The sequence below is a fragment of the Sciurus vulgaris genome (assembly GCF_902686455.1).
Source record: "Sciurus vulgaris genome assembly, chromosome: 12".
Taxonomy (NCBI): domain Eukaryota; kingdom Metazoa; phylum Chordata; class Mammalia; order Rodentia; family Sciuridae; genus Sciurus; species Sciurus vulgaris.
The window spans coordinates 73,130,455-73,141,887 of record NC_136473.1 but is presented as its reverse complement, the minus strand read 5'-3'; the positions used below and the strand labels follow the sequence as shown (position 1 = coordinate 73,141,887).

At 39.9% G+C, this 11,433-nt stretch overlaps 1 protein-coding gene across 1 annotated transcript; it reads right to left on the bottom strand.

The window, feature by feature from the left end:
- Positions 1-348: 348 nt before the first annotated feature.
- On the bottom strand, positions 349-1,830 carry LOC306641970 (sperm motility kinase 2B-like; the record flags this gene model as incomplete). Its single annotated transcript, XM_079107292.1, has 1 exon — positions 349-1,830. One exon carries the CDS (start codon positions 1,828-1,830, stop codon positions 349-351), a length of 1,482 nt encoding a protein of 493 aa, XP_078963418.1.
- Between the last annotated feature and the right edge of the window lie 9,603 nt (positions 1,831-11,433).

The following is an 11,433-nucleotide window of genomic DNA, read 5'->3' as shown; positions in this document are numbered from 1 at the left end:
CCTCTTAAGGATTCCTAAATCAAGAGGACCAATGAACATTTATGATTTAGAGTTTGTGACAAGACATCGATGTCTTCAACCTAATGACAGCCCAAGGATACAGGATCTTGTGTGTATGTCAGTGTCGGCCTAACAATATGACACAGCCCAACATTATACAATATGTCTGAAATGAATTTATTGAGAAACATCTCAGAAAAATGGGAGAAAAGACAGAGAGGGTCAGGGCAGGGCGAAGTGTCCCGGGCAGAACAGTCTCTGGTGTCTTTGGCAGGTGGGGGCAGAGGGGACTCCGGCTGTCCGCTTGTTTGTGTGGCCCAGCTGTCCACTTCCTCGTGGCCACACTGTCTATGGGTCCGGCACGTTTCCTCTCTCTGCCATTGGAACAACCGCATTGCTGGCACGGGGCAGGCAACAACACAGTCTTCGGATACAGGTGGCGATCCTCCCAGTCCAGCCCTTCCTGTTGTCTGCGGATGAATCTTGGGAGGAATTTCTGTGTCCTCTTCCGAGCAGCCTAAGCAGGATCCTCCAGCGTTTGGGCAAGTAGGACAGAGAGTCAGACTGGGAGGCTGTGCTGGGAGTAGGGTCCTCTGTAGGCGGGAAGCCGAGAGGAATAGCGGGCAGGCTGGCCCTTCTGGTGCCCTCCTGCCCTGGCTGTTTGGCCTCCCCGGGCAGCTGATGCTCACAGGGCAAGGGGAAGTTGTGAAGTGCGGGCTCGCTCTTGCTCCTCTTCGGGAGGACAGAAAGATCGAGGGCGCACAGGCGAGGCATAACCCTGGGAAGCACAGGCTTCCCCTGGAACACACACCTTACCCCCTGACTTTTCTGGTGCTGGACAATCAAGTAGGTGGCCATGGCTGCATCGAACTTTCTCTGGACTAGAGATAACCAGGTTTGGTATGGATCCAAACCCATGTCAACCAGGAGCGTCATGATTTCAGGGTCTGGGTGTCTGGGTAGTACCTCCCTACATGGATGGGGTAAGTCCTCCTTGCCCTGCTTCAGCCACGGGTGCTGAAAGATTTGCTTGACCGTGGGCCGCTTCTTGGGCTTCACCGTCAGTATGCTGCGAATGAGCCTTCGGGCTTGGACGGGCACAGAGCGAGGGACATCGTACCTTGCTAGGACGATCCGCATCAGCAGCTTCTGGGAGGTGGTTGCCACAAATGGGAGACTCCGTGTCAACATGAAGTAGAGGATGACCCCCAGGCTCCAGACGTCCACTGGGGGGCCCTCATACTCTTCCCGCACGACCGTCTCCGGAGCAAGGTATGGGAGAGTACCCCAGAACCTCCTCAGCTTCTGCCCAGCCCGGAACCTGCTGGCGGCGCCAAAGTCGACGAGCTTGATGTCACCTCTGGCGTCCAGCACGATGTTCTCTGGCTTCAGGTCCCGGTGCACGATGCCCCTGTCATGGCAGTAGCCCACAGCGCACACTATCTGCCTGAAGACCCTGCGGGCCTCCTCTTCCTGCATGCCACGTGCGATGTGCCCCAGTAGGTGTCCCCCACCTGCGTGCTCCATCACCATGTAGATGTGCTTCTCAGTGCCAATGACCTGAAAGAGCTGGACCACATTGGGGTGCTCCAGAGTCATCAGCACATTCGGTTCAGAGAAGACCGGGATGTTCTCCAGCACCAATTCCAAGACTTTCACCGCCACCTCTGCCCCAGTATGGCGATGGCGGGCCAGGACCACCTGGCCATAGGCGCCATGCCCAATGGCCCTCACCAACTCGTAGTGGTCGGTGAAGGCGGACTCACTGCAGGGACTGGGCCCCGGCAATGAGGCTACACTACTCTCACTCTCACTACTCTGGCTATACATCCTAAGCAGGAACACCCACTAAGGATGCTAGCTTAAAAAAAAATAACAAACCAAAACAACAAATCAAAATCAAAAACCAAAACAAGACAAAACAACAAACCCAAATCAAAGAACCAATATCCCAAGACCACAGCCACCAATCACCAACCGCCAACCACCAAACGCGCTAACTAGCTGGGAGTCCGACAGGTCACCACCAAGAGCTTCCTGTACTTGTGGACAAAAACCCAGCTTCAGCCCACCCTCTTATATCTGCCCTTTGAAAATACCTCACAATGGCTCCTTGTGATGTCAGAGCAAGAAATAGCAAGAAATGCCTAGCCATAACCCCCAGTGGTCATCTCCCTTTTGGGTTGCCAGAATTTTTTCCATTCTCAGAATAAGAATTCAAAAGGACTACAGATTTTTTTTTTTTTTCCTTCTGTGGGTTATGGAGACTATTTACAACTTAAAATGTGTACAGTACTCCAAAGGACTTGTCATTTCAAGTAAAAAAATTTCTAATAATTCTGGGCTTTGGAACACCTTATCATATCTACACTCAAGGTATTCAATTCCTTTTTCTTCCAAATGAGTGGTGTCCAAATTGTGATAGCACTTCACTCCCACTGTGATACTATAACAAAATGCTCTGTTCCCTAAGACACAAGCTAATAGAGCACAGTCTCACCACCTATGGGGTCAAGAGGGAGGAAGGCTTCACCATAATTTCCACATTCAGTCCTCTCAGGGATGTCTCATTAGAAGCTCTGGATTTCAAAAAAGAATGGGTTGATATATTCAAAGTGATAAGGGACAAAATGTGAAAACCAAGAATCCCGGAACTGGCCAAAGTGTCCTTCCCAAAGGACAGTGTCAGCCTAATGATAATAGCATTTCTTGTGTGTGTGTGTGTGTGTGTGTGTACACACAAAATAAACATATATTTTAGTTCAGAATAATTGGATCCCAACTTTCATATAGTAATATTAGTCATAATTATCCCGTACAAAAAATGCAAGGCAATAGAATCTTTTTTGTTATTGTTAGAAAAAAAATAACTTGACTGTAATACTTGTAATTCCATTCTCTAAAAGATTTATGGTTATTTGAAACTTAAAATTCATATCAGGCTATGTAGTTAAACTATAGACAGACACTTTTTGGTAAAGGGAGGTTTTTCAGAAAGGATACTTTTCAAATTCAAAGTCAACCATGGAGCTATGAACCTGTGACTCCTGAGATGATCAGTGACTGAAGGTCGTTGTAGTATGTAGTCTACATAGTAATAAAGCTGGGGAGAAGTGGGAAGTAAGCAGTACAGGAAAAGTGTTCAACTGTTAAAATAATCCAAGAAGCCAAACCAAAACAAAGTCCCAGCAATATTTGATTGGAAGGGAAGAGGACCCTCAGGAAAGTAAGTTTACTGCTTACCATTCAAATTGTATGTAAGACCTATAACTTAAACAGTCTAACAACACTGAATGCTAAACATCTCCTTGTGGGTGTACCATGTCCAGGTTTCAGTTTTGTAGATCTGTCCATTTATTTGTCCAGCAGATATTGAGGTTCTTCAAGTGCTTTGGCCATACTAAGGCCAGAGATGAAGAGTTAAAGCATTCTCAAGTGCTCTTGAGCTAACATGGAAACAAGAAAAGGGGGGGAGGGGAACCTAGGTGGTGCATTTGAGTGGGGCTCTATGGGTTGCTAAGGGCTGAGAGAGTATGGAAACTAGCTCTTGGTTAAAGTAACTAATATTTAATGTACACTTGCTTGCCAGGCACTGAACTGAACTCTTCATTTATATGAGCTCATTAAATCTGCACAAAAATTAGTTACAATTGTTAACTTCATTTTGTAGAGAAGGAAATGAGGGTACAGAGAGTTTCTGTTATTTGTCTGAAGTCATTTCCAACCAAAAGTTCAGGCTGCCCTGTGTAAAACATGGCAAATGTCTTGATCCCTCCAGTGAAGCAAAAGAGATGATGATGATGAGGACAATGATCACTTGTCCAGTAGTTGGCATGTATCAGTCATTGTTCTAAGTGTTTTACTTAAAACTCAAATCCACACAACAAATTTTGTGTATCTGTGTGAAAACTTAACTTTATTTTTTAATTATTAGACTTTATTTTTTTAAAGATGTCTTAGGTTTACAGAAAAATTGTGTTGAAAGTGCAGATAGTTCCCACGTACCTTCCTTTTCCTATCCCCAATTTTACCACTTCCACAATTTCCCCTATTATGAACATCTTGCATTAGTGTTGCACTCTAGATATAATCAATGAACTAATATTGACACATTAATATTAACTAAACTCCATAGTTTATATTAGGTTTGCTCTCTGCTGTGCAGTTATTTGGTTTTTGAAAATGTGTAGTGACATGTATCCATCATCATGGAATTATGCAAAATAATTTCACTGTCCCCAAAATCTCCCATGCTCCACCTACTCATCTCTCCCTCCCACTTCTAAATCTTGATGTTTTTAATATCAAGATTAATAGTATGTGTTTGCAACTACTGATGTTCTTATTTCTTAATAATTTGTATTTTATAGACTGTGGTTGAAATCCTTTAATGTGTATCTTTTTCATAATGGTTTCTTCCTTAAAGACATTTTATTAAGTGAAATGCATTAAATCTGCATTAAATTAAATTCATTAAATCTGCATTTAATATCCTTTTGTGTCTTTTCATGAATAATATTCCATTGTCTAGATATACATGTTTGTTTATCCATTCACCTATTGAAGGACCTATTGGTTGCTTCTAGGTTTTGGCAATTATGAATAAAGCGGATATAAACATTTGTGGACAAGTTTGGGATGGACCTAAGTTTTAAACTCTTTTGGGTACATACCAAGGAGCATGATTGCTAGATCATATGGTAAGAATATATTTAACTTTATAAGAAACTGCCAAACTGTCTTCCAAAGTGGCTGTACAACTTTTCATTCCCACCAGCAATGAGAGAGTGTTCCAGTTGTCCCACATCCTCACCAGTATTTGGTATTGCTGATGCTTTGGATTTTCACTATACTAATAGATGTGTAGTGGTGTCCATTGTTTTAGTTTGGAACTCCCTAATGGCATATAAGGTTGTGCATCTTTTAAGATATTTATATATTATCTGTTCAGATCCTTTGCCCATTTTTAATTGGGTTAAAGGCCTCATCTTTTGGAAGAAGTAACTGAGACAAAGAGAGGTTCAACAACTTGCCCAAGATTATGTATTTGGGGTTGACCCAGGCAACAGGGCTCGAAGTCCACACTCTTGATCACTATTCTGTATTGCCATCAGGAAGTATGTTTTAGTGTTAACAAGCCTGAGTCCCAGTGCTGCCTCTGCAATTGACTTGGCGTTTCTAAACTTTGGTGAGTTTGTTTAATCTCTCCAAGCCTCAGTTTCTTCTTCTGTAATATGAAGATCACAGGTCTTGATATTGTCAAGAGAATTAAATGGAAGTACAGAAAGTGGTGAATTTCTTCTCAGCACATAGTAGCTGCCATTTATTGGCAGCTATTATTAGGCCAATGCCACATGAAAGAGTAAGAAAGGTCTATAGTAGCCATAAGAATTAACTCCTGGCTGGAAGCTAAAATAGATCAGTCTGAGTCTTTAAATTCTATAAAAACTCAGACATTTCTCAGTAAGGTTTTCATAATCAGTTGTCAGCTGAGACCTCAACTCCTTGTACCAGGTGCATATGAATGAGTAAAAGAAGTTCTAGTTCCTAAAATAAGAATAGAATTTTATTGTATTGAACTTCCCTCTCCTGTTCATCTTACCCTCCTGTTATCCTGGAAGAAAAAAGAAGAAGAAAAGTCACAATTCTATTAACCTTACAGCTAACGAAGCATGCTTTCAACCAGATGTGACCTGCTTGGATTCGCTGACAATGGAATGGGTAGCAGAAAAGAAAAACATCCAAGCAATTGCACCTGATGTCTATGAATGGATCTAAGAGGATCCCAAAGCTCCTCTGAAATCACAGGAATTCTGGATTGAGAATGCCCTAAGACCATATTCTTCACTGTGTAAGTGTAGAGGGGTGGGGAGGGTGGAACATTATTTTAGCATTTATTTAACCATTTTATTAATAAAAGTAGAAAATTGGCTAATTATAAATGGCTACTTTCAGAGCAATTTCTGAACTTTTTTCTAACAAAAGCAGTCAAAATCAAGACTACACGTTCAAAGAGGAAAAAAAATTCCTAAAGAAACCTTATCTTCATGCCTCCTACTTTATTCTGATGTTGTGGCATCTTCAGAATATCTTACTGTCTTGAAATAATGACCCTTAATTAATTTGGGTAATTTTTTTCCCCACAAAAGTTAACAAAGTTGAATATTTTACCTCAATATTTGGGATGAAAATCTAAGTACTTCCCCTTAGTTATTCAAGTTCCCAGAACTTACCTGTTGCTTACTTCTTCTAGTAGTTACTAGGAACGTGTACATTTAGTAAAACAATAGTTAATTAGTTGTGTTTAGAAGAAACTAGTTTCATAGGCATAAATTGGTATTAAAACACACTGCAAAGTACTATGTTCTAATTTTTTTTTTGATTCATTGAATACAAATGCGGTATAAATTTTCATTTCTGTAGTTGTACATGGAGTAAAGTCACACTGATTGTGTAAACATACATGTACATAGGGTAATGATATTTGTCTCATTCCATTACCTTTCCTTCCCCCCCGCCCCCACCCCAGGACCCCTTCCCACCCCTCATTTCCCTCTACACAATCCATTCCTCCTCCATTCTTCCCTTATCCCCTCCCCCCCATATGGATCATCATCCACTTATCGGAGAAAACATTTGGCCTTTGATTTTTTGGGATTTGTTTATCTCACTTAGCACCATATTCTCCAACTCCATTCATTTACCTGCAAATGCCTTAATGTTATTCTTCTTTATGGCTGAATAATATTCCATTGTGTATATATACCACAGTTTCTTTATCCATTCATCTATTGAAGGGTATCTAGGTTGGTTCCACAATCTAGCTATTGTGAATTGAGCTGCTATAAACATTTATGTGGCTGTGTCATTGTAGTATGCTGATTTTAGGTTCTAATTTTTTAAATTTTACCTTTTAATTTCCATTAATTCATTTAACCATTGCAAATACTGCCACTGTACACATGTTATTAACATGAAATGAGATCCCCACATTAAATAAGGGTTGAGGAGCAGCTAGGCTAGGAGAGAAAAGAAACGAACATTTTCATGAGCACTTACTTGCTTTCTCATTTTTACATAGTTTTCTATTTCTTTCCACAATAATCCCACAATGTAATAAGCCCACTGAGGACTGAAACTAATAAAAATTTCCTATGCCTGTGTTAAACAGTCTTGGACTGGACATATCTGTGTACTAACAAATACTGAGAACAAGCAAAAATAATGTCACTACTTGGTCCTGGAATATAAGAACATGAGCCAACTAAAATAGTTGAATTCCAAAATTAACTATGCACTGGCCTCTTTGAGCCCACTGTTATTAGCAAACTATGCCAGGAACACAGACTGGACACGTTTGTGTCTTTCCATAATGTCAGAATTTATTGAATAAAAATAAATTCACAAGCTACATCAATTTCATTGGCCGTAATTCACTGAATACTCATGGTTCACTTGGTGACATGACTGGGGTAATCGCAATTGCTTTTATTTCATTTCAATCTTAATTATTAACATTCAAATCAAACATCATACTTCTACACAATGATATATAGGTTATCAGGGTTAACAGTAGCCACAGCCTTTAGAGTCAACTAAAAACAAAGGTGAAGAGCTGGCAGAAATGCAAAAGAGTCACTGCAGGTGGTCAGATGAGGTTCCACCCCTCCAACACAGCCAAAGAACCTGTTGGAGGGGAGGAACTTGCTCAAGGAGCAGAGCTGTTCAGGATATGGAACTCTTCAAGGCTCAGAACTTGTTCAAGGTGAAAGCCCAAACAGGTGCCAAGCAGGGAGGTCAAGCTGAGCTGAAATCCTAGAGAAGAGTTGGAAGTTCATTGCCTCTTGAAGAGTTCACCAGGGGGTCTGATAAGATGACCAGTCAGGGTGTGCCACCTTGCCACACCACCGTGTTAGATGCCTTTCCTTGGTGTGTTCAAGATCAGGGGATTGCATTATTGGGTTCTGATGTTTTTGATAAGCTCACAGGCCTGGGTTTTCTGATATGGGTTTGATATTCCCAGGCATCCCATGTGTCTCTGATTTAATTCAAAAAGTTCACAGGTGGCAATTTTTATTTTTTTATTTTTTTTTTAATTGTAAACAAATGGGATACATGTTGTTTCTCTTTGTACATGGAGTAACAGCATACCATTTGCATATTCATACATTTACATAGAGTAATGATGTTTGATTCATTCCTTCCCCCCACCCCTCCCACCTCTTTTCCCTCTATACAGTCCCTCCTTCCTCCATTCTTGCCCCTCTCCCACCCCCCATTATGTGTCATCATCTGCTTATCAGTGAGATCATTCATTCTTTGGTTTTTTGAGATTGGCTTATCTCACTTAACATGATATTCTCCAATTTCATCTATTTGTCTGCAAATACCATAATTTTATTATTCTTTATAGCTGAGTAATATTCCATTGTATATATATATATATACCACAGTTTCTTTATCCATTCATCAATTGAAGGGCATCTAGGTTGGTTCCACAGTCTGGCTATTGTGAATTGAGCAGCTATGAACATTGATGTGGCTGTATCTCTGTAGTATGCTGATTTTAAGTCCTTTGGGTATAGGCCGAGGAGTGGGATAGCTGGGTCAAATGGTAGATCCATTCCAAGTTTTCTAAGGAATCTCCACACTGCTTTTCAGAGTGACTGCACTAATTTGCAGCCCCACACAGATGGCAATTTTTATTAGCATGATTCATTTATTTATCAGTTTATGCCTCGTGTTTGTGCTGTGCAACTATGGTTTCTGTTTTTTTTTTTTTTTTTTTTTCAATGACTTCTGTATGACCAACATCTGGTGGTTATCTAGTTGCCCAGAAAAGTTACCAAATCATTCTGCCTTAGCTCTTGTACTCAAAATAGAGTAGCTAAAGGCAAACTGTTGCTTTATAAAATGGAGTAACTCAGGACGAGGCAAGGACAAAAGCTGCTACTCTATGCAATGTGAAATAACTCAGCCTGCTCTCCATGGCTCCAATTATGTCCAATCCCAACAAGTTCTCCACTTAAAATTTACTCAGCCTTAGCCCCAAACCCTCTACATACCCTCTCCTGACTAACCCCTTCTGAGATATTGCTAAATCTCTGTCAAAGTTATGTTCACCTTTATTACAGTAAGTCTAATATACTTAGATTTGTTTGCCAATAATTTATTTTGTTTCTTTCCTCATGCCCTTTTGGAGAGACAACAGTCCATATTTTACATATGCCAACATGTGTTCAAATGCATACAGTTACTATGAGCTACTTTCTTGAAGAACCACCTGTTCAGCCCAGTTGTAACTAGCTCTGAAGTTTACATTCTGTCTACTGGTGTATACATTTAGGTATAAGTGTTAGATGAGAAAGGAAACACAGGCTGGTATTGTATATTCTCAGAAGTTCACAAATGAACAATTTCAGAAGCCACAACAGCATTAAAAATGACAATCTATAAACACAAGGGAAATTCAAGTCCTTAAATCAAGTCAAAATTTATTTACTGCCATCTGCTCTTCACAGTGACATGGCAATAAAATGCACGAATAAATGAGTCACAGACCATTAAAGAGTTTCCCAAATGAGTCCTATAAACAGATGCAAACAAGCAAGATCTGAAGTCTAAGTATTGATTGATAACATGAAGGAAAGCTTAGAATTTTCCACCTGATCCTAAGAAAAGCGCATAAGCCCTCCTGGGTCAGTAAGCAAAGTGTTCTATAATCATAGGCTTTAGGGTTTGAAAGTTGAAATGTTACTGAAAACATCAAATAAAATGCAAAATTATATCTGCTTCAGATTCACTGAAGATACTTTATTGACTTCAAACTGAAACAAGATTGAATAGACTCTTTGGGATACAGAGAGAGGCAGAGTTAATCAATAGTCCCAAACAATTTGATTAGTTTTCAAAAGAAGTAGAAAAGGGGTGAATAACCTAATGACAGAGTCAAATGAAAGAAAACAAGGAAGCACTTGACAGAAAACAGAAGATACATTCTAGCCAATGGATGTACCAGCCAATGGATCCCAGCTCAGTAAGTGGGGTCAGGATGGAAAACTGGAGTCAGGCCTAGGTGAGCATTGACTCTCTGCCATTGAGGGTCCTAAGGGACACACACTGGAAGGTAATGCAGGCCATTTGCATAACAGGGAAAGTTTCCTTTGACTCTTGGTACAGAAACCAACCACTACCACATTAGCATTATTAACATCGAAAATACAAACTGTACTGTTGATGACTGAACTAATAACAACAACAACAACCCTGACACTCAGGTGGCACTTGCTCTGCTTGAGCCAGTGTTATAAGCACCTTACATAAATTAACTCACCTGAGACCATCCATGAGGTAAGTACTGTTACACGACGAGGAAATGGAGGCCCAGGGTAATCAACTTGTACGGATCTCACAGAAATGACAGGGCCAACATGAATTAATCAGTTAACAATACAGCCACTTGCTCTTTCCTGCTCTAGTAATGTAGAAATATACTCTTTCCTCCACAGTCCACTTCAAACCTTTGTTCTGAGTCCTCATCGGTATTTACATAGTCCGTAGGTTTCTCCTTACTTTTGGCACTTGGTGCCTATTTATCACTTACAAGGCACATGATTTCTACATTTCACCCACCATTTCTTTTTTATTATATATACTGATGGGCTCCAACATGATGCTTTCAGATAGAGATAAAAGAGATATATAGATACAGACAGATTAAGTCAAACTAATGAACATATCTATCACGTACATATCTGGGGAGTGAACTAATTTAAAATCTGCACTAAGCAATTTTTAAATGTATAGTACATTATTATAAACCACAGTCACCATACTGTTCACTTGATCTGCAGAAACCAGTAAAGGAAGAAGATCAAGAGGGAAGAGGGGAAGACATGGGGGAAAACTGGTGAATGAAATGTACCAAACTATATGTCCATGTATGAATATACTATCATGAATCATATATATGTAATTAAAATATACTAATTAAAATAATAATAATAATAGAAGGGAGAGCAAGTGAATGAGGGAGGGAGGTAGAAGGGAAGGGAGTAGGGAATGAAATGGATGAAATTAGTTGTATACCTATATGACATAATGAATCCCACTATTATATATAATTATAATGCACCAATAAAAAATAAATTAAAATTTAGCTCTCTAGAACTTATTGCTCCTGACCAACTGAAACTTGGTAGCTTTTAAATTTCTGCCATTTCATTAGAACATCTGAGTTGTCCCATATAAGCAGCACTCTTGGAAGTATATTTAGTTTAGTTGGCCCAAACTGATTTATTATTTTCTATTCATTTTCATAACTGCAATTATCCAATTTAAAGAATAATTTTTGATTTCTTACATTTATAATTTTTTTTTTATTTTGAAACAACTTCAAATTTACAGAAAAGTTTCAAGCAGAAGTCAAAGAAC